This window comes from Myripristis murdjan, chromosome 11, assembly GCF_902150065.1.
Source record: "Myripristis murdjan chromosome 11, fMyrMur1.1, whole genome shotgun sequence".
Taxonomy (NCBI): domain Eukaryota; kingdom Metazoa; phylum Chordata; class Actinopteri; order Holocentriformes; family Holocentridae; genus Myripristis; species Myripristis murdjan.
The window spans coordinates 19,507,199-19,531,396 of NC_043990.1; the positions used below are offsets into that span (position 1 = coordinate 19,507,199).

General features: G+C 41.7%; 1 protein-coding gene and 1 long non-coding RNA gene across 3 annotated transcripts; one reads left to right on the forward strand and one right to left on the reverse strand.

Moving 5' to 3' along the window:
* The first annotated feature begins 8,442 nt into the window (after nt 1–8,442).
* Nucleotides 8,443–10,961, forward strand: LOC115368057 (uncharacterized). The gene is made up of 3 exons (XR_003928977.1): nt 8,443–8,586; nt 9,194–9,330; nt 10,152–10,961. It is a non-coding gene; the product is annotated as an uncharacterized LOC115368057 (long non-coding RNA).
* A 2,292-nt stretch (nt 10,962–13,253) lies between these two features.
* smarcc1b (SWI/SNF related BAF chromatin remodeling complex subunit C1b) lies at nt 13,254–24,176 on the reverse strand. 2 transcript variants are annotated; one of them, XM_030064156.1, is made up of 28 exons: nt 23,907–24,176; nt 23,410–23,529; nt 23,225–23,310; nt 22,490–22,571; nt 22,274–22,366; nt 21,992–22,061; nt 21,172–21,241; nt 21,000–21,075; nt 20,210–20,335; nt 19,849–19,928; nt 19,619–19,725; nt 19,397–19,456; nt 19,066–19,094; nt 18,802–18,917; nt 18,502–18,573; nt 18,297–18,410; nt 18,055–18,208; nt 17,788–17,898; nt 17,405–17,464; nt 16,723–16,981; nt 16,517–16,579; nt 16,373–16,419; nt 16,073–16,181; nt 15,807–15,949; nt 14,544–14,678; nt 14,284–14,416; nt 13,764–13,850; nt 13,254–13,614 (listed from the first exon to the last, which is right to left on the reverse strand). In XM_030064156.1, the coding sequence occupies exons 1-28, from the start codon at nt 24,072–24,074 to the stop codon at nt 13,547–13,549; spliced, it is 2,838 nt and encodes a 945-aa protein (XP_029920016.1). In that variant the 5' UTR covers nt 24,075–24,176; the 3' UTR covers nt 13,254–13,546. The 2 variants fall into 2 exon arrangements, with proteins under 2 accessions (XP_029920016.1, XP_029920015.1); XM_030064155.1 differs by having other exon boundaries at nt 17,788–18,208.
* Nucleotides 24,177–24,198: the final 22 nt, after the last annotated feature.

The following is a 24,198-nucleotide window of genomic DNA, read 5'->3' on the forward strand; positions in this document are numbered from 1 at the left end:
CTAAAGCCATCTCACCCCATCTCCCGCTTCCACCCCCTCCACCCTGTACCCCGTTTCACTGCCGTTTCTTCTTCATACCCTTCATTTCCAACCTCCCTCACCCTTCCAAATACCTTACTGTCCCTCCTCGCATTACACATTCAGCCCTCATCCACCAGATCCGGAGGCGATCTGCCATCCTCCACCATTTTAGTGCACCCAGAAAGGCAAATTTCTTGATATATGTAATTCTTTTCCTCTGTGACACTAATCCATTTTCCTGTTTTGCACTGTCACAAAGAGCTAACAAGATGCCTGTGGAGGGCCGACTACCCACACTCCCTCTAAACAGGATTACGTGAACTGCATTATGAAATAATTAAGACTAAATGCTCTGTTCCTAGTAAACCAATTTCATTAGTTTCATCCATTACTATTATAGGATTCAGAGAGAATTGATCCTGGCTCCCTGCTGTGTCTCCTCCCCATCAGTCGTCCTCCAAATCTAACCCCAATCTAGCTCGACCTGTAACTCAAATCCTCACCCTCAACAACAGAGGAGTGGGATTTGTATGAGAAAGAGTTGAGAGAGAGAGAGAGAGGGGAGAGAGAGATAGAGACGTGATGGGAAGAGTGTGTGTGTTGATAGGCTTGAGGAAATGGACTGAGATGGTCGAGCATTGGGGAGAGCGAGCCGCAGAGTGGTAGAGATAGAGAAAGAGGGAAAATGTTCACTGATGCACTGCCAAACAGAGCAGAACGAAATTGCTTCCGCCACCCCCCACCCCTCGATTCTCACATACACACACACACAAAACAAATCTCCCATGATAAACACACAAACATAAAAACACATACACACACATATGTACTGTGCAAGTCATTTAAATCTCTCCTCTCACATGATGCAGCGAAAAAGCTTTTACATGACCTTTTCGGCTATACTCGGTGGTGCAGTATGATGGCGCGTACATGCGCACGCACACACACACACACACACACACACACACACACACACACACACACACACACATTCACACACACATTCTATCTCTCCACTTTTAATATCAATTCTTTTCATTACAATATGAGGGTTTTCACGTGCACAATGGGTTATTCTGCAGAAAGTGGGAGAGAGGAGGAGGAGAGGGAAAGAGAACAAAACAGCGTGTACAGGGTGAACAGATGGATCTTACTGAGAACCAGAATGGAAGAATAGCACACCTCAGTGAACGCCAAGCTCTGTGTGTGTGTGTGTGTGTGTGTTGTGTGTGTATGTCTGCGTACGTCACCCAGTCAGGCCACGGCAGTTTTTCCATCCTGTTCCTGTGTTGAACAGTGAGAGGTGGATGGGATGTCCAAATCCCCTCCAGTGCATGCACTGTGTGTGTGTGTGTGTGTGTGTGTGTGTGTGCATGTTCAGTGTTGCAGCATCCTCCCTGGGGAGATGAAGCCACTACTGCAGAGGTCTGCTTACCATGCAGTGTTCGGAGGTGTACAGAAATATGTATTACTTGCAGTGTGTGTCACCCTCCGTCATCCACGACAGGATGAAAGCTCAACTCTTCAAAGCTGACCTCACTTCAGTCACATCTTCTGTTCTCGAAACACAAATATCAACTAGAGAAGGCTTACTTTTATGAAGAAAGTATGTGTGCTTGCTTCAGCTTGAAAAAGTACAGTTGAAGTAATTTATTTTTGTTGTAATTTAAATAGTACCTGATGTACATAGTGCAGTATTTAAAGCAGCATGAGTAGTAGTTGAGGTAGCTGAAGCAGTGCTTGAAGTACTCAAAGCTGTATAACTGAAGTACTTCAGGCAGCAGCTGGATAAAGCAGTAGGTAAAGTAACTGAAGCAGTGGCTGGATTATCTATTTCTTAGTTTGCCACAGTAATCAATAAATTAAACATAATGTAAAAATGTAGCAGAAATTAAAGTCATAGTAGCATAAACAGTAGTAAAAGTAGTAAATGTCTTAGTAATATCAGTAGAGACAGCAGTAGTTGTAATAGAAGCAATAATAGTAGAAGCTTTTGTAGTAGGAGCAGTAGATCCGGTTAACAGCATCTACTTTCCAAATCACCAGATCCACTTTTTCATTCAAACAGTTGCATTATGAAAATTCAGCGTTTCAAAAAAAATTAGACCACGGCTTCCTTATGCGATACTCTTTGAGTCATGCCAGTAACTTGCTCATATTTTAGTTATAAGTTAGGGCTACACGTGAATGGGGAGGTGAAAAATAGATCTGCGCTCTGGAGGAGAGCTCCCAGTGAACCTGTGTGTCAGGATATAGACTTACAATGAAGTAAATGTTTTGCTAAACCTCCATATTGCTTTAAAGACAGATTCTTCTGCCTTGTGGTCAGAAATATTTTCCGGTTCCTAAAGTTAGTTGGCACAGCAATTTAAAGCCTCTACTTGGGGTAAAGTGAATCCTTGTGGAAAAGTTAGCAGCACTAGCAGAAAAAGGACTTGATACTGGTTTTGCAAGTAGATAATAAAGAAAGACCATTCATCTGCCATCAGGTTCAAGATGTCCAGCGACAACAGTGTCAATTCTCTGCCACAGCAGACTATTTCTCTTACTTATCTGGAGAACATTAAGACAAAAATCAGCAGAGAAAGAGAGGAAATGACATTTAAGAATCAGTTATACTGTAGATATCATTTGTCAGGGAGATTAAAATGGTCAGTACGATGGAGTCCTGCTTTGAAAAAGAAGCAAAGCTGATTAAATCATTTTAATTTAATTAATGCATTCATTCAAGACGATTATGATATTTGGAATGAGTTTGAACAAGCGTACAATTATCATGTAAATACTTAGCTATCATACATGAAATATAAAGCACTGTGTGAAAGTCGGAGAACACCCTTTCGAATTTCCACACACAGACACAAAAGCCTCCAAAACTAAGTATAATATTAAATCAGTCAGTATTTCATTTGTCCATGTTTTACTTTTGTGCATCACCGCCCCAACACACACAAAACTAAAATTGTGCCCCCCTAACCTTTCACACCCTATAGTTAAGCCCCTGCACTGACACTCTGCTTTTAAAGCAACACATTCACAGGACCAACTACTTAAACTGATAAACTCAGAACGCTCAGGCTGGGTTTATTGTCAAATCGCTGGTGTGGGAAAAAAATAAAAAATAAATGTTCAGTACATTCCTAACTTTTGGTTGTTTCCTGGTTTTTGAAATACATGGAAGATGCAAATTGTTTCCCTGGAAACGTGCAAATCCCACCTTTTATTACTGTCGTGTATTTTTATGAATCTTGGGAAAACAAACATATAAATAAAATAGGAAGAATGGAATGCCAGCATTCTCAGACTTGTCATTACACATGTGTCAGTAAGTAAAAAATGATATGAAAACACAAAAAAAATGGACAGTCAGATTGAATTCCCATGAATCCCACATAAAGCAAGCCTTGCACAGCTTATAATGGTCACTGACCACAAGGGAGCAGCATCGACCATCAAATTTCATTTTGTTTAATTTCCCTCCAAGGTGATTTGTGTTTATTATAGTCCAAAATCTCCCCTCGGCACAGTTTATCCCAGCTGATCTCAAAATGTCAGATGTAACAAATCTATCAAACAGCAGAATGAAATAAGTTACCTATTCACCAGGCCACGTCACTGACACAGGGAAAATATGACAATCACTGGAAGAAGCCTCAAATTACATACCTCATACTTCATATTACATGCTTTTTGAGCTGATCTATGCAGTGGAGGATTAAGGAGGGCATAGATGTTAGCTAAGCTGATCCTTAGTTACATTATTGTAAACAAGGTTAAGCACAACAAGGTTATATTCACAATTCTTTCATTCTTTTTTCCCTGTTCTTATGTTGGCTCCCTGTGTGTGTGTGTGTGTGTGTGTGTGTGTGTGTGACAGAGAGAGAGAGAGAGAGAGAGAGAGAGAGAGAGACAGACAGAAAGAGGTCCATCAGATTTGTCATGTTGACAGTGCAAATGGAAATGATTATACGCACCTTCCTTACAAAGTGAAACAACAACAAAACACCATCAAGACATAAATGCACTGTGTAACTGTACAGTTCAACAAAAGTTAACAGTTGTTCCCTCCTGTGCCCCCCATCTGAAAATAATGTCTCATGTCTTGTCTCTTGCCTAGACCTGTGTCACAGATATTTCTTGAATTTGCTTGTGGGTGCCTCATGTGTTTGGACGTGTGTGACTGTGTGTGTATCCAGCCTGTCCCTCCTGCTCCCTCTGCTGGTGAACTTGCCTCTCTGCATGCTTCAGCTGCTCAGCGTGGAAGATCTGCCTCTCTGACAGAAGCTGCTGCTGCTCCACCTGCACACACACACACACACACACACACACACACACAAGACGATACTGACGTTGTTTGGTTTCTAGACACTTGAACACTGCTTGCACATATAAATCCACAAAGATAACATGACCTGTACACAACAGGGTTCCTCAACAAAAACAAAACAGGCACTGATTATGGCTTTATAGCCTGTGAAGGACCTGATGGTGGTTCTTTGCCTGGAAAGGTTACATTGTATTACATTGGTAGCACTGGGATCATTAGAGACTTAAATGATATGATGTCCAACAAAACTGTCAAAAGCTTGTCTAAATTTGACCAACCCCAAACTGAACCCCAAATACATTCTGATTTGCATCTTTAAAGGGTTTCATGTGGCTTTCCCCCCCAACAACAGAATTCAAAAATATTTTGGGAAGATATGATGATATGCAACTTATGATATCATAAGTTGCACCTTCATGCTCTCTCCCTGAAAGCATTTACGCCTTGTTTTGTTGTCAAGTGCACTTTGGCATTCAAAAGAGTCAAAAACAGACCCTGACAGCAATTTTAAGTGACATATTTTTGAGCATCAAAGGCAGCTTATTAAATATGCCTTTGAATACAGAAGTCTTTGGCTCACCTTCTCCATGCTTGCCATGAATACAGGTAAGCATTACCATGTGTGTTAATTTCCCCAGCCAGTTTCAGTGAGCTTCATTGTGTTTGTTTGCTGTTTCAGGTCAAGAAAAATTATCATCAGTAAAGTCCATGGTTCCAAAGTAAACTCTCAATTTGATCACCTCTGTTTACTGGATTTGCACGTTGTAAGATCGTTACTATTGTCTATAATTTTGATGTAGGAATCACAGCCATGTTAACATTGACACAAGTCACTTTGGGTAAGAGGGATACCTGTAACCTGTAACTAGAAAGCACTCTGTTGAGGAAGCTAGCATGGAGGTTTTTAGGGACAGGATCTCCATTTACTCGTTGACCCTGTTAACAGGGTGGAAAGGGCAAGACTGAGACTAGGACTCTTTTTAGTTTAGTTTAGTTTATTTGATAGTTTTTAAAAGACGCAGAGAAGGTCTTAAAAAGAAAGAGCAAAACTAACAAGGATAACAGAAAAGTCAGTGACTTATTTCCACTGTGGTCTTTTTAAAAGGATAGAGGAGGAAAATAGGTTCGAGCAATACATTGAGACAGACATGGCACCAGTCTGAGTGGTCAAAGTGCACAAAAGCAACGATAAGGGTTGAAAGTGATTCAGTGATAAATGACTGTCGACACAAGAGTTTGAACCCTGCTCGGTTTGCCAGCCCAAATACAGCTTTCATAATCTTCGGTTATGGAGCTAGGTATAAAGTGACTGAATTTCCAGTTTCACTTTAAGACTGAATCATTGCTAGAGACATCACCGAGATGGTTGCTGGTGTTATAGCGCTGCATGGAGCCAAAGTTGGCCTGTGGAATCAATGCTGTTGTTACTGTTCTACTTGTGCTTATGAAAATCAAGCACCAAGGGAGAGAGCATGGTGTATGGAAACAACACAACTGAGTGAAAGGCTGGAAATGAATGAATGCATCATGATTTGCCTCAAGGTATATTACTGTTATAACAAACTGTGACCTGATGACTGGCATATTTAACAAATGCCTACTTCATCAAAAAACCAGAGAGAGGCTAATGTCGGATTTGCACGTTGTAAGATCGTTACTATTGTCTATAATTTTGATGTAGGAATCACAGCCATGTTAACATTGACACAAGTCACTTTGGGTAAGAGGGATACCTGTAACCTGTAACTAGAAAGCACTCTGTTGAGGAAGCCTGCATGGAGGTTTTTAGGAACAGGATCTCCATTTGCTCGTTGACCCTGTTAACAGGGTGGAAAGGGCAAGACTGAGACTAGGACTCTTTTTAGTTTCGTTTAGTTTAGTTTATTCGATAGTTTTTAAAAGACGCAGAGAAGGTCTTAAAAAGAAAGAGCAAAACTAACAAGGATAACAGAAAAGTCAGTGACTTATTTCCACTGTCGTCTTTTTAAAAGGATAGAGGAGGAAAATAGGTTCGAGCAATACATTGAGACAGACATGGCACAGACATTTCAGCACAGCACAAGGCAAAACCACATGCCACGTAGGACACCACAATGCAACAAAATGACACAGACAATATACACAGGACATTACAAAATTTGGACAGGACACACAAAACGAATACACGAGCATCCTATTCGTCCTGAACTATTCGCATGGTTAGAGAGGAAGACCACTGAAGAGTTCATTCCTAATCTGACCAGGACACACTGAAGAGTGTGTCCACTGAAGAGTGATGCACCACAGAGTTTGGGCAAACTCTGTGGTGCATCACTCTTCAGTGAGAGACACTACACATCTACACTCAGAATGAATCAACTTTTTTGTATTTTTTTCCCTTGTATTTGTATCTTAACAAAGCCCATCCTGTGACATCACACTCTCTGTTTCACTTTTCTACCTTCAGCTAGGAACAGCTGCTACCTAGCCCCTTCCCTAACTTCTTGCCTGTTTTTTCACAGCAGTTCCCCCACTGGTGTGTGTTACCCAAAGTGACTTGTGTCAATGTTAACATGGCTGTGATTCCTACATCAAAATTATAGACAATAGTAACGATCTTACAACGTGCAAATCCAGTAAACAGAGGTGATCAAATTGAGAGTTTACTTTGGAACCATGGACTTTACTGATGATAATTTTTCTTGTCCTGAAACAGTAAACAAACACAATGAAGCTCACTGAAACTGGCTGGGGAAATTAACACACATGGTAATGCTTACCTGTATTCATGGCAAGCATGGAGAAGCTGAGCCAAAGACATCTGTATTTAAAGGCATATTTAATAAGCTGCCTTTAATGCTGAAAAAATATGTCACTTGAAATTGCTGTTTCATTATACAGGAAAAAGCGATTGAAAAAAACTGTAAAGATGAAAATCAGAATGCATTTGGGCTTCAATTTGGGGTTGGTCAAATTTAGCCAAGCTTTTGACAACCAAAAAAAAAAAAAAAAAAAACACTGACAAGTCAAATTTCACTGTCACATACTGCCTGTTTTGTGTTAAAACTCACATTTTATCTTTGGGGGTTTATATGTGCAAGCGGCGGTAAAGTGTCTAGAAACCAAACAATGTCAACATTGTGTTGTGTGTACCTGTGTGTGTGTGTGTGTGTGTGTGTGTGTGTGTGTGTGTGTGTGTGTGTGTGTGTTTGTGTATGTGTGTGTGATTAGCCTCTCTCTGGTTTTTTGATGAAGTAGGCATTTGTTAAATATGCCAGTCATCAGGTCACAGTTTGTTATAACAGTAATATACCTTGAGGCAAATCATGATGCATTCATTCATTTCCAGCCTTTCACTCAGTTGTGTTGTTTCCATACACCATGCTCTCTCTCTTGGTGCTTGATTTTCATAAGCACAAGTAGAACAGTAACAACAGCATTGATTCCACAGGCCAACTTTGGCTCCATGCAGCGCTATAACACCAGCAACCATCTTGGTGATGTCTCTAGCAATGATTCAGTCTTAAAGTGAAACTGGAAATTCAGTCACTTTATACCTAGCTCCATAACCGAAGATTATGAAAGCTGTATTTGGGCTGGCAAACCGAGCAGGGTTCAAACTCTTGTGTCCACAGTCATTTATCACTGAATCACTTTCAACCCTTATCGTTGCTTTTGTGCACTTTGACCACTCAGACTGGGAAGAAGAAGACTACAAGGTAATCACAGGCTTTTTTCAAGAATAATGAGGATGAAACACAATGACACAACTTGTCGCAGGATAATACGGGAAGCATAAGGTCCTATTCCCAGTTCATAATTCATGTTAGAATGTAAACTGCAGAGGACTGTTGCAGGAAAGAGACAGTTCTGTACTTTATTACACTATTAACATTATTATTTCGAATGATATGCCTGCTGTGATGAAATTAAAAAAACATTCAGTATCAAAGGGTTTAGGCCTAAGTGTGTAAATGATGAAAACTGCTTTGACTTAAATAAGCCTAAATTGAGGGTTTTATGATTGGTTTCTCAAGAAGCGGCTGAGTTACTAAAGGAACATTACAGGTGACAGCAGTATCAGATTTCAGTGGTTTACCACGCCCAATCTTCACTGAAGGAAGAACATCCGGTAATTAGAAGAGTGAAACAAACTTCGAGTCAGAAAGTCAGAAAGGCGTCTTTGGAGTGCGGCAGCATATCAAGGAGTTCAGTCTACTTGTGCCAAGAAATAACTCAGCCAGGATGGCTCACTCTGAGTGAGTAATTCATTGACTTTAACCTCTGACACTCTTTATCTCCATATGAACAGGGGGTGAAGAGAGAGAGGAGCCCTTTTCCCTCTTTTTCTAGCAGCTGTTGTTAGTGGGCACTGTATTGATGAAGGAGGTGAACATTATATATCACCGCAGCTTCTTCCACTTTAATGTCGAGCAGTGGGGCTGTGCTTGCTGGACCTCTCCTCAGAAATATGTACAAATGCGTGTGTTGTGCCACTAACTTTACATGTCTAACCCTAACACAGTCTCGCAAGATTTGCTCTTCTCGCGAGAGAAACCAGGGTAGCTCCAATCTCGGAAAATGCGAGGACCGATTTAATGAGATAAAAATATGTTGTCCCGCTTCAGTAGGGCACCATTACCTTCACTGATCTTGATTACTTTAGGTGCCAGTTTTTACTTTTGAATTGTTCAGTGTCTGCTGAAGAGAGAATAACAAACAATAACAAAAAAGAGAGAATAACAAATGACAAACACACTAATAAATATTTTAATTTCAAAGGGCAAATTGACCAGCTTTTGATGTTTCAAACATTTTGTAGCCCAGTGTCCATGCCCTGACTCTGTTTCTCTCTGCTTTTTCTAGGAAGGAGAAGACAGTTACATTTGGAGCTCTGGTCATTTCCTTGTCTGCTGCAGGTCTCACCGTTGGAATGGACACCGCGGCTGTAACAGTACTAGGCGTGATGGCACTCGTGGCAATGATCATCTCCAAGATTTTCTGTGAGTGACTCAACAGCCTGTCAGAGAGGCTTCATTTGTCTGCAAAATGACTGAAATGTAGTAAAATGTATTAAAATGTGAGCGGGCAGCAGTGTCCTCCAGAATGATTGGTGGCCTTTTTGCAGATGAGACAACAAATCACACCTCAAGTGTGTCTTGCATTTGAATACACTGTGCTTTAGGATTAAACTATCATTCACTGCACCTTTTAGTGTAGATCACTGAAAAATGACCTGAAACATAATTTTCCAGCACCTTAAAAGAACAATTAGAGTACAATAAGCGGTAGATGACAATCCACAGTTGCAGTATGGCCCCTTTGGCCTGCAGGAAAATACCTGGTTACATAGAGTTTTCCATTCTAAAATCGAAATGTGAGCTTTGTCCCGATGGTTATTTCATTTTCAAAAGTTGAACTATATTTGTAATCCATGTACTCACTGAGATAAAGCAGGCCTTGGTTTTAAACTATGATCCTTTAAGAGCTGACACTATAAATCAGCCTCCTTTAGATGGCCAAATGAATTCTGAGTTGCACCTTTAAAGGGTTTCATATGGCACTTTTCTAATACCAGAACTATTTAAACAGATGAAAGAAAAACTTGATCAGATAGCAGTGTGCATCCTCATGCCCTCTGTATGAAAGCACAAACAGAGTAGCATTAGCATTTTTTTTGTATTAAATGCAACTTACTACACGTGATTTTGAATGCAAATATTTGGCTCATCTTCTCCATGACTGCCATGAATACAGGAAAGCATTACACCATGTGTGCTATGTTTCCTCAGTGAGCTTATGGTGTGTTTGTTTGCTGTCTCAGGAAGAAGAGGAATGATCACCAAAGAACATCAGGAGAGAACATTCAAGATGCACGAGACAACTCTTCAACAGACCTACAAGCAAATGTTCCATGAAATCTCTGCTTTCAAAGAAAAATTTCTTCTGGATCATCTGGGTTTACTAGATTTACTCTGAATCTCCTTGCTACTGAGTACTTGTAATTTTGCTCTGTGAATCAATGCGCTGACTTAAGGATAAGAACATCTGCTAAATGCCTAAATTGGTGGTCCCTTAGGATATCTTCTATAAAACATTTTTTCAACTACGTGCCCTCAAACTGTTATTTTAATCCCCACCTTCAACGACTGGCTTTAATGGCTGCTTCATGATCACGAGACATTAACACACTCCTGTAACTGTAAGCACAAATGCTATTTCATGTTTTATGAGGTGGGAAACATATAAATTCTCATATATAAACACCTGTTTATATATGAGAATAACTGTGTTTTTACCTACAACCTGCACTTCCCCAGTGGAACACAGACTGCTCTCTCTACGGTCCATTTGAGAACCAGTTCTTTAAAATGTCAAATGCATGTAAATATAGGCTAAAAGCAAATGCTCACAGAGGCAATTGTTCACTTATACCTCCCTCCAAAAAAAATTGTCTTAAGAAAAGTCAGTCTGATTAATGGTGACTAATAAATGATTGATGATGAATTAAAATTGAACATTCAAATTATTTTATGATTTCTGTGATGTCCTCCACTCTTTACCTCTATCTCTTCTCTTCCTGGTGGCCATGCTGTTCTGTGCAATAAAGGTGAAGAAAAAGGTTGTGGGCGCTCCCTTATTTCGGCTACATGAGACTGCCTCAACACTCCCATGTCCAATAAAATCACACCATCAAAATCATCTGAATCTGGGTGCCCTGCTGCCTGGAGATGGACAGGTCACAGAAAGACTGCAAGGGAGGAAAACACACAGCATGTGGCTGACAACAACACGGGATGAAAAAGGTTATTTTGCAAAGGTATCACTTAAAATAAACACCAGGCACCAAATTAAGCTCAGCCTTACAAAATGAAAGTGAAAGTAGAGGATACATCAACCAAGTGAATTAAGTATTATGAGGTACTCATTAGGCGATGTAGACCTTACTTATGGAGAATATAGGTTACACTATATATATACACGCATGTGGAGTGATGAGGTACTGGATTAAGTAAATCACTGTTACACCTGTTCAGGAGCAAAGACACTAAGGATTTTGGCGAGACTTGAAGACTGAAGTAAGGACGACCTGGTATTAAAATATGTCTTTGGTGATCTGAACACGAGTGCACAGCTCTCAGTCCGTCTGTTCACACCTGGCACTAAAATGTGTCTTCAAATGCATCTCACCTGCCCACTTGTGATTGGATCTCACTTTCCTGCTTTATATGCAAATAAACACATTTCATTTGCATTAGCAAGTTGCTGTTTTTTTTTTTTTTTTTTTTCAGTTGAGCTAAAGTGTGGGTGTGTGTGTGTAAGAGAGAGATGTATTATATGCACAGTGAAACAGATGGTATCACTCTGCAATGAAATTCTTACTTTGCTAGTCCTCCTTCCACACAAAATAAATAAATAAAGTAAAAAAAAAAAGGCATTTAACAAAGCCTATAGTCTATGCAGAACACAAAGCCAAACAGACGGACATACACGGGCACACAAACACACACACAAACACAATCAAGAGTCAAAAATAGAAATGAACCCGCTGCAAGAAAAGTTGTGTAATCCAGTTTCCCCATCAGCAGACAGCTAAATTATGGGGCTTCCACTCCCGTAAGACGGATCCCATCCATCTGTGAGCAGAGATAATCACTTTGACCATTATTTTTTTGTGTTATCTTTTCCTCAGTGTGGTGCACTGCCTATCTGCACACTATTCTTCTGATCTCAGAAACCAAATTGATTGTTCCATTAACTCATCTTGTCCTTAACTGGCCCTAATCTTGGAGTGACATTGATGATTTTGTTATAGGAAAGAAGCTGTTATCCTGTTAGAGGTGGTGCATCGGTGAAAGTGTGCAATGCAATAATTCCAATTTACCGAATAATAACTGCTGATTGCAATCTCACTCATCTGTGCTCAGTGGAGTTGTTTCTGCACAGTAAGTCTATTTTTCACCCGACTGCTCTCGTTTGATCTAGTTAGTGGTAGTAATCTGACACTTCATCAATCCCTGTGGAGCTAATCTCATTTTGCTCGCTCCCAATCTGAGTGTTCAAAGTGGACAAAAGCGGCGTTACGGGTTGAAAGGGATTCAGTGATAAAATGACTGTCAACACAAGAGCTTGAACCCTGCTCGGTTTGCCAGCCCAAATACAGCTTTCACAGTCTTCAGTTATGGAGCTAGGCATAGAGTGACTTAATTTCCAGTTTCACTTTAAGACAGAATCTTTGCTTAAATGGACTGCCTTGCTGTTTCCAGAGACATCACCGAGAGAGTTGCTGGTGTTATAGCGCTGAACGGAGCCAAAACTGGCCTGTGGGATCAATGCTGTTGTTACTGTTCTACTTGTGCTTATGACAATCAAGCACCAAGAGAGAGAGCATGGTGTATGGAAACAACACAACTGAGTGAACGGCTGGAAATGAATGAATGCATCATGATTTACCTCAAGGTATATTACTGTTATAACAAACTGTGACCTGATGACTGGCATATTTAACAAATGCCTACTTCATCAAAAACCAGAGAGAGGCTAATCACGCACACACACACACTGGTGTTTCCATCACTTCAGAGGACATTACATTGACTTACATTCATTTCCTGGAGATTTATCCTAACCTAACCACTACCTGCCTAATCCTAACCCTAACCCTAAAGTTATCTTACCTTTAAATCAAGTCTTCACCCTAAAAATGATTTTCACTAAGGGGACTTGCTTTTTGTCCCTCTAAGGGAGGCGAGTCCCCACAGCATGTGTAAACTGTGTAAACAGATTTATGTCCCCACAACATCAGCAATACCTAGACACCACACACACACACACACACACACACACACACACACACACACACACACACACACACACACACACACAGTGAAAATCAACTGAACTAAGACAAATACACAAGTTACAGTTTCATGTATAAAACAACTTTAATGAGCTGAGTTCAGTCTGCAGTTGTCTCAACTCAGAAGTCAGAACACAAACATTTCACAGATAGCAGAGAGGCTAAGCCACTGACCACAGACAGGCCAAATGTGTTGATGTGCGAGTGTGTCTGTTTCAGCGTATGAACACATGACATGATGCAGCTGAAAAGGTACTGAGACTTCAGATTTTGTTTCTGTACATATGTGTGCATCGATTTTGTTTTTTTAAAAATATGTGTGGACCGACACCGTAGCGTGCACCGCATGTCTGGCCTGCTCAGCTGTGGCTGGATGCTGGAGGACCAGGCTGGGCTGCTGCTGTCCCATCAGGCTGCGACGACGGGTCTGAGACAGTGACAGAAGAAGTTTAAAGTAGATTATATTGTCATCATAGCCAAAGAGTCAGACTCAGCTGCCAGGTCAAAGTCATCTCCATAACAATGCTCTGATTGGCCAGCATTTAAATGTAACAAAAGAGTAGACAGTCTACTCACACATGCCGTTGGGGGCTCCAGGGTGGCGAGGGGCCATGGTTTGTGCATTTCCGCCACTAGGCAACATCCGGCTGGGCACAGACTGGCCTGTCAAAGGAAACATAACAACATTGTAAACGATTAAAGTTGTGGTGACAACTGCTAGAACAACCAAAGGCCAACAATAAAACCAATTTGTGGGTGTAGTTTGACCATCTTTTTCTCAAAGTAAGCCATAGTGATTGGACAAAAATCAAAAATTAAGATATATCTTGGATACAATTCTTTGATATTGGTATTGTGATGATATGATAAGGATGGTTATTGATGTTTTTTGTGAGATAATTACAAGTGAACAACCTGTAGTACAGGAGAACGGGTTTACAATGAGTTACGCTGATATGTAGTGTGTCAGTCAGGCCTAATGTTCAAATGATCAAACTGAATTTACAACATGTTAAAGGACCTGGAGACCTTGTGTGTGTGTGTGTGTGTGTGTATGTGTGTGTGTGTGTGTGTGTGTGTGTGTGTGTGTCCAGACCTGAGTGCTGCATTGTGAATCCAGTCTGTCCCTGTTGCTCCCTCTGCTGGCGAACCTTCATCTCTGCATGCTTCAGCTGCTCAGCGTGGAAAGTCTGCCTCTCTGACAGAAGCTTCTGCCGCTGCTGCTCCAACTGCACGTACACACACACACACACACAGAAATACTTATATTGTCTTATACTTGTACTTATATTGCCTATTGAGGCAGATAAAGCTGAAGTTTGACTGATGCTGGCAGCAGATATCATGTTTACTCACGGCCTCTTTCTCGCGGTCCATGATGGTCTCCAGCTCCTCAAAGTGTCTCAGCTTGATCTCCAGCTTCTTCATCTGGGTCTCTACCAGCAGAGCCACCAGAGACTTGATCTTCCTCTCCTCTACTGCTGCCAGGTGCTGGGAAGACAAAGGGAGGAAATTGGGAGAAGGAGTGAGTGAGGAAGTAGGCTGAGTAAATGAGTTTGTTTGTGTTTGTGATGGTTAGGAGGTGAGAAAAAGAAAAGAGGGAGAGGTGGTGAAGATAAAGGAGAAAAGTGGTTTTGCAGAGAAGAGGGGGCAAATAGATAAGGATGGATGGACTGATATATTGGCAGATTATAGGTATCAGTAAAAAAAAAAAAAAAAAAAAAATCAGTAAAAAAACTGTCAAATTAGCAACTGAACAAAACTAATGTAGTCTTTTGTTGACAAAACAGTTATCTTAAGACATATCTGAGAAGATAAACCTGTTTTGTGCTTGCATTATTATAGTAAAATTCAGCCTGAAAACAAAATGTATCAGTCCAATCAGTCCATCTCTGCTCATTTCTGGGTTGTTTGTGACTGATAAAATCATAACCGTGGCTGATTTTGTGTTTTGATGATGTCATCTTGTTTCTTAAACAAACGTGATATTTCAGCTTAGTACTGCCATCTTAACATCCAATTTGCAAAATAGCCAAACTGCAAGACTACTTAACAAAGACAAAAGGTGTTGAAGCTGTTTAAAGGTAACAGTGCTGACTTTGCTGTACATCAGGGGTCACCAATCATGTGCCATGGAGGGCCGAGAGGCTGCAGGTTTTCATTCCAACCAAGACCTCCACCAGGTGATTTCATTGATTAGCTCCTCCTTTCTGATATAAGGTGAGGTGATCAGTGAAGTCACCTGGTGGAGGTCTTGGTTGGAATGAAAACCTGCAGCCTCTCGGCCCTCCATGGCACAAGATTGGTGACCCCTGCTGTACATAATCAACTTAGAGGACTTTGAGCTTAAGACAAGACATCATATTATCATGACACCTAAACTTGGCAACAGACCATTCAGGTTCCCCTACAAAATTACTGAATCAAGCTCATTTTTAACTGTTCACCCATTGTTTGCATACAGCCAATCAGTGGATCTCTATGATGAAGCCGGTCTTGGTTGCTAGGAGCTCTGTGACACAACAGCAACATCATCTATTGAAGCAACTTAAAATGACTCCCCTTTTCTCCTTACAGTCTCTGTGATAGGTCTGTTGTAAACAAGAGGGCGGGCTTTACCTTGGCCTTTGTGGCGGCTGAGCCCAGAGCAGCTGCTGCTGCCATGGAAACGCTACCCTCCACCAGATCCAGCTCCATTGCTCTCCTCCCATCATCCCCATCTCTGTCCCTCTGCCCTCCACTATCCTCTTCATCTCCCCTGCCTGGAAGAAAATGAGAGAAAGAGAGAGAGTGTAAAATGCAACAATGCCAGTGCCAGCAATCGGAGTGACTTCATTAATACACACAGATACACGCACGTAAACACACACACAACACACGCATACCATCTCTGTCCTCTGTGAGTGTGTTTTCAGGATTCTCTCTTTTCACTCGCTCTCCCTCTGCCTTTACCCCACTGGATTCTCCCTTGAGGCCATCTGTCCCAGCAGGGACCTGGAATAAACACACACACACACACACACACACACACACACACACACACACACACACACACACACACACACACACACACACACACACACACACACACACAGGTAAGGTAAGCAGCAACACACTTTAACAACAGAATCAATTTTATGCCAGTAAGACTCTCTGACTCTCTCCTGGCTCTAAATGTTTTTCACCTGATGGCAGGTGGAGTTTGACTCCATTTTCTCGGTATCCATTGACTCTGCATGAGAAAGAAACAAAAGAAGAGGGAGTAATTATGGAGACACAGACTAAGTTACCTGTCTGTGTATGTGTTCATGTATGTTTTTCAGTCTCACCTGTCTTTTCAGGCTGGTTGGAGGTTTTCTCCACTGACTCCTCCTGTACTCGAGAAAACTCCTCTGCAGAAAGAGAACAGACAGACAGTCACTACACACACACATGCACACATAAAAACACGTCTAACATTTTCCCCATTACACACGCATACCAAATCAAAACCATTAACCTAACCCAAATGCCCACTCAGCTATTGTTTTCTCACCTAGTGCGGCCTTAGCTGCAGCCGATGCCACCCGTGGATCAACCACGGATGCCAGGAAGGCCACGGTGCTCATGACGGGGTTCTCTGATTGGCTGAAAGGCACGGGCTGGTAGGCCAGCGGGCCAAGAGAGGCAGAGGAGTCTTCTAGGTAGGGGTCTTCTATCGGCAGACGGAGAAAGTGGAGGATACACTCATCCTGTGTCCTGGAGCCCACATGCTCCGATACCTTGTTCCAGTCATCTCTGTAGACCTCTAAGGCCTGAGAGAGACAGAGAGAGAGAGAGAGAGAGAGAGAGAGAGAGAGAGAGAGAGAGAGAGAGAGAGAGAGAGAGAGAGAGAGAGAGAGAAGGAGAGAGAGAGGAAAGGCAGAGAAAAAGATTAGGTTAAGACAAAAATGCACTTTCTGTTACGAATGGAAAAAAGTCAAGACTTTCATAAACTATTCAATTAGAAGAAATCCCTAGTTTTAGGAGGAAATCCTCAATTTTCTTTGGCTCAGGTAGAGCTGCCAGTTCAGCGTGCTACAGTCTGAGAGACAGAGACAGACAACAACTACAAAACAAAACGAGAAGAATAAAAACACAGAGGTGGAAGGTGTTAAGAGGAAGTAAGGAAAACTGTCATCACACTTGAAGTGTCATGTTCAAGTGCAACACAAGCAGCACAGTAGTGACAGCCTTACCTCTAATAACAAGAGCGTTTCTTGCTCTGTCCATTCCCTTCCTGCACTCGCTCCTTTACTCTGAGAGAGACAAACCATAATTGTTTTTTTTTAAGTAACAATAGTAACACCAACTTTATTAATGTACTTTGTAACAAGCACATAGATTCCAGAAAGAAAAAAAACAAAGAATAAATGTGTATATGAATGTGATGCAAACTGGGGGAAAAATCTTATAAATTAAACATTCAGATATTTGTATTGAGAATAAAATTCTCTTTTTGATAAGTGTCGTTAATCAAAATCGTACCAGACATGGCAACAAAATTATGTCACAACGGCCATGAAAATAAATAAATCATTTTCTGTGAATAAAAAAGTAACTTTGTGTTGCTGTGGTTCACCTTAGGGTGTTTTCTGGCGTAGATGTCTGTGCGCAGGCCAAAGTTCTGACAGTCTGACGGCTTCTCTCTGCTCTTTTCTGGGAAATACAACATATGCTGGGAAGCTGACACCTGAAGGAATGAAAGAGAGAGAGAAGGAGAAAAAGACACGGATAGAGAGAGGAGGAGGATCAGGTCTTGCTTCTGAGGATGATGAATTTTGGGTTTCTCTAGCAAATTTGTGTGGAGCTGTATCATTGGCTGTGTGTGTGTGTGTGTGTGTGTTACCTGCAGGGGCTTGTGTTGTAACGGGGCGAGTCCAGATGGTGTGTCAGCCAGGACATTGAAGTGAGGGGTGGGTGGGGGTCCCATGGGGAGGGGTCTGCTCTCTGCATCCACCTGGTAGTTCACTAAACCCCACTGCTCCAACAGCGCATGAACCCTGCACACAAACACCATTTTAAACAACATGCTGCTGATGAGGTAGATGAAATATGGTGTCACACACACACACACACACAAAGTCATACCTCATTACAGCACAGACATCTCCAGTGAGGTTTCGTCTACAGGAGGTGGAGCTGAGGTACTCCTGCGGGTTGAGCCGGTAGGTGTCGATCATGAAGTTGCGATACGCCAGGTAGCTGCGGAGTCCAGTGGAGATCATACCGTTAGCAAAACAGGCGCCATCATTTGATGAGTTACTGTTAATGCCTCATTGTTTCCAGTACTCACATCTCTGGCGATTTGGACTTGTTCTTCCCATTGAAAAATTCAGGCAGCGCACGTTTCTCTATCTGGTGAATGCTGAAAAAAAGAGATGTAAAGTTTTCAGTCAAGAAAAACAGACAGCCAAACAGAGCGGATTACAGTTTAGATTTTGGATGGCATGGAAACTGTGAATGTCACAATACGTTTTCTGGTAATTCATGAAATTTATGAAATAAATCCATCTGAAGTGTTTTTGTGTTGTTCACATTTTATTTATCCTGATGAGAAAAGCAAGTGTCTATGTGTGTCTGTGTGTGTTTTCACCTGTTGTAGTTGAACCAAGATGCGTAGCTTGGTATGATGATATGATGGGTCTGTTCCGTGACGCTTTCCTCTCCCTCTGAGAGACGAGATATCTCTCCCCTGCCTTCCTCATCCTCCTATACAAACACACATAAATCAAGGTAATTCATAAACACACCTGAATGCTGAAACATGCTGTACTTACACAGTAATCATACAATATATTTTAATACACTCAATCATCCTAATTAGGAACATTTTGATTAGAGAAACGGGAATATTTACCCTTCCTGGGAAATCATCCTCCTGTTCGTCTGAAAGATAAACAGTGAAAGGATTTTAAAAAAACAAAACCAAAAATCAAAACACATATATGTACACAATTTACATTAATCCAAATAGCTGACGGCATGAATTATGCATCTACATGTGTCCTCTTCTGTCTTTGAGAAAGATCTGCAGTCTTAAGAGAGTGATTCCAATAAGGTTTGCAAACATCACTTTTTTATGTAAAATCCTGTGAGCATCAAATTCTTGTTGGAAGGACTCAAATGTACTGTATTTGCACATGCAGAATTCCTCTATTAACATTTTAGTATGACAAATTCAAACTCACCGAGGTCAGCCATGATCCCTCCTTTGACAGGAGTGTTCTCACTGTCTTTCTTCAGGTTGACTATGGAGGAGAGAGAGGGAGTGAGAGAGAGAGAAATTAAAAACAAAATAAGCACTGCACACTTTCACATGACAATAGACTGGAGTGTTTGACCTCATCTAGATAGGACACTGAAAAAAAACATATTTGGTGCATGATCATGGTCTGTGTGTGTATGTTCACCATTCTTGGGCAGGATAACCTCCTCCATATTAGGGACAGGAGTTGGGTCCTCCATATCTTTGGTCAGGTCCTCCTCTGGTTCCTCCTCTTGTTGGCCTCGTCTTCTCCTGTGAACACACACACACACACACACACACACACACACACGCATATTGAAATCAATGCACACGAATATACTGACACATTCCAGCAAAATCATACTCAATTTGAATTGGACAATCATGTCTTACCCCTTCTTTCCTTTCTTTCTGCCTTCAGAGGGAGGAGAGGGGGAGCGTCTTCTCTTTTTAGAGGGGGTGGACTTTGAGTCCTGCAGTGGAGGGCAGAGACAGGTGGAGGAGAAAAAGGTAATTTAAAATGATGTATACAACTGAAGAATCGATAATCTGGGCGCTTTTGGGAGGAAAAATAGTATCAGTCTCAGACATCTTACTTTTGTCTGCCACCCAGAAAATGGTCAATTCTATTCAGAGCGGATACACCTTATCGGGTTGCAGTAATGTTCACATATGTTACTGTGTAGTGATGACAGAAGGTGCCATGTCCTTTCACAAGCCCTCCAACCTCTTGCACATAGAGTGTCACACAAACCTGCTCGTCTCGGAGGTGGATACGCTGGCGGAGGATGACAGGTACGTGCCTCTCATCCACATGGTAGTCTTCCTCATTCATCCACTCATTGAAAACATCTGTGTCCAGAACCCAGCCAGCATGGACCTGAAACAAACACATACATTCATTAAATGTGTACTAAACAGAGAATTCATTAAATGTCATGTAACATAGTGTAGGCCAAAATCAACACCCCCATATCCGCAAATTCCAGTTTAATTTGTTTTGGTTGACAAATCAATCAATGAGAGTCACCAGTTCCTTGTTACCATGTGAACATCACAGTTACAGTCTTTGGCCTTCCTGGCTTCGCATCTAACAAGTTCATGACTGGCTGCCTTGGCTGATGAGTCAAAAATTAATTCAGGACACTGCATGTAGCACAGTGGAGTGCTGCGTGGAGTAGTCATAGTGTAGAACAGCACTGCATAGACTGGAGTGTTGTTAGACAATATAATGAATTCATACTGATGCTGTATTATCAGAGAGCACAATGTGCACAACACAAAGGTTACAATATCTTGTTTACTGCATATTTTTCTGGGATCTAAAAGTGAAGCAAGAGCTCATGCACAGTGCTTGTGTGTGCAGTGTGAATACTGAACGATCAAGTTTCTCCATTCCATGTTATACCTGTTGTGTGACACTAGCACAGAGAGACTACTGAAGACTCTGTGGTAACTTTCAGCCAAAATAAATGTTTGTTTGTACTTTGTTTGCAAAAGCTCTGTGTTTGTGTGTGTGCATGTGAATGCGTTTGTTAACTCACCCTCCAGGGCCTCTCTGGATGTGGCAGCTCTTCAACTTCTCCCTCCACATCACTTGAGGACAGCCAGCTGTCATAACTATTGGGCAGAGGCAAAAGACATGAGGGGAAAGTGTCTATGCATATTTGCGTGTGTGTGTGTGTGTGTGTGTGTGTGTGTGTATACATGCACTACCTATCAGGGTGCATCCCCCAGTGTACCAGGACATGCTTGTCTTTACGCATGACAGGACGCATCCATTCATCTGAAAAAAGATGTATGAAAATAAATATAGATCATGTAAGATTCAGGACATATGAGACAGAAAAAATACATATGAATAATTTATTTCTGCCCACACAGTTAAAACGCAGAAGTACAGGACATGAATACTAAAGGTGAAAAGAAGCAGCTGCACTATCATCATAATCATCATCATCATCATCATAGACCAGTGACACCAGCTGAACACACAGTCCATGAATGCTGCCACTGAGTTGGTTGTTTGCTTATTAAAACTAAAGAGGGGAATCACTAAGAGCCAGTACTACACTATCACAATATTTTACCAATGATATCATGATATCATGATACAGGTGATTCTGCGATATGCAATACATTGTAAGATAATCAGCTATGACACATCAATATATCTGTAACTGAAGATAAAAATATCCTGGAAAAGGTAAAATAACTGTCCAATAATCAGTTGTGTTTTTCAGTGTTTTAATCTGCACAGCGACTGCAACATAAATATGACAGAGCAGTTCCAGTTAACATCCCTAAAGGTAGGCAGCAAATGTGCCTCATAGGAACTCAAAGTACATCAGTGCAAATTAAGTTGATACTCGATACTTCGCACAAGTGTGTTGATAAGATCTCGCATGTGGAAGTACTGTGGTGGATTGCATTACTGATATCTTGTCACACCACTAATTAAAACACATCAAACCAGCATTCACCTTCAAACTGCAACAAGCTACACACACACACACACACACACACACCATCTGACCTTCATCTGTGGAGGCTGGTGACGGGTAGACATGGTGACTTGCAAGCATTCGGTCTTCAGTGACTGAACCCTGTGGAAAGACATACAGCTTTTCAAAGCTACACTGGGCATCATGCTCACTGTCATTTTTACAAACTCAATTTCTATCTATCTGCTTTTAGTGTCCCACTTTCAAAAGGCAACAGCAACAACTAGACATTTAAAATTTGATAATACTGAGTGAGAAATCCACTTGTTTATCCTCTGTCTAATTATCTTTCCTGTTCCTCTGCGGAGGTTTACCTGGTGCTTGGTGATAATACTTGTCAGACTGCTGGCAAGCTCCTGCTCCAGCGCAGGGTCTAGGTACACCACAGGCAGTGACATACAGTTATTCTGCACACACACACACACACACACACACACACACACACACACACAAAAGGAAATTAGCAGAGTGTCCTTGGTGGGCTGGTGTATGAGGCCCTAATTAGCTGTGTATATGTGTAGGTGTGTCACCTGGATCAGTGCCCTCTCTATAGTATTAAACATCTCCACGTTGCGTTCAGTCCTTGATGGATTCTGCAAGTCAAACCTACGCCTGTGAGAAAGAGAAGAGGAGAGGAGAGAGAGGTATAAGGAGCGAGGTGAACGGGAATCAACGGAAACGGAGTGCAGGATTACAACAAAAAAAACTGATTCCCTAAAGTATCGCGATTCTTTTTTCCATTTTTGAGTCGTTTTTTTTTTTTTTAAACAATCAATTCAAAGTAAAGATACTGGTCTAGACAGCCTACGAAACATGTCATGTTAGGTTGTTGGCAAGGGGACTAAATATTGCTCCAATGTTACGTTAAATATAAACTATATATATAAACTGTCTTGAGGTTGCAAATATTGGGTTTGAATGCAAAGCTGAGACTCTTGTGGATTCAATGAGCCCAATTTTATTTATATGTGATGATGTTGGCCCCCACAGTAGCCATTTCATTGAAGTGACACCTTTTTTGGAACTTGACATCACTGTGTAAAATGACCCATTGTGACCTTTGATATAATCACAGCCTCATGAAACTTTTCAAGAGGATAATTCCAGAAACAAAAATCACAATGAATCGTAATACTGAGTTGCAAAAGTAGAATCAAAATAGACATCGAATCGGCACCAAAGTAACGTGATAGTAATAAATCAGAGGATAAGCTTATTGTCCCGGCCCTATTAAAAATTCTGGCATTGAAGAGCGAGCTACTCACCAGCCCTGCTCGGCCTTGAACTTGTAGGCAGATCCAAGAATGTGGCAAAGTCCACCACCTGGTCGCAGGTCCAAGAAGCACTGAGCCTGAGGAGAGAAAAAGGTCAAACCAACATCCACAATAACAAAGATGCATACTTCAAAAAAACCTCATGACAAGCAAAGAGAACAAAGCCAGAGACTCACAGGCAGTTTGGTGAGAGCGGGGCTGACAGCCTGTCTGCCGAAAGCATCCTCTTGAAACTGGAGGAGCTGCAGGGTCACTGTAGCCAGGACCTGGCAGGATGGAGCATCCACCAACACATACTAACCACACACACACACACACACACACACACACACACACACAGAGAGAGAGAGAGAGAGAGAGAGAGAGAGAGAGAGAGAGAGAGAGAGAGAGAGAGAGAGAGAGAGAGAGAGAGAGAGGGAAAATGAAGTCAAGTTTCTAGATACTTTCATTATCATTCGCGATTCTCTGCTCCACTTCAACACTCTAAAATCTGTATCTGTACACAAACTGTGGTGTATCTCCCCCAACACTGATTTATTTTCAGAGACGACTACTGTAAAAGCTAAAGATATCCCATCCAGCATCAACGTCTAAACCAGTGTTTGTTTACAAGTCTGAGCCACAGGGTTTGCTAGCGGGGGGCGGCTAGCTAATTAGCTCTCTTGCTAGCTACCTTTTTGTAGTGCTTTGCGATCCACTGTCGCACCACCTCCAGCTGAGCTAACGTATCGTGACTTTCCCAGAACCTGGCGGACGGACTGCTGTCTTTTTTCCTGTGTGAAGCCGGTCCGGTGACGGCCTGGCTGGTCCCGGGAGCCCCGAAGCTTGTTCCTCCAGACATTGTGGCCGCACTAAACCCTGTTTTTATCCTCACACGGGAACACAAAACTAGCTAGCGCGCTCGCTAGCTTGTGCAGCTCTCTCTCTCTCTCTCCTCTTTCGCTCTCTCTCTCTCGCGAGATTCA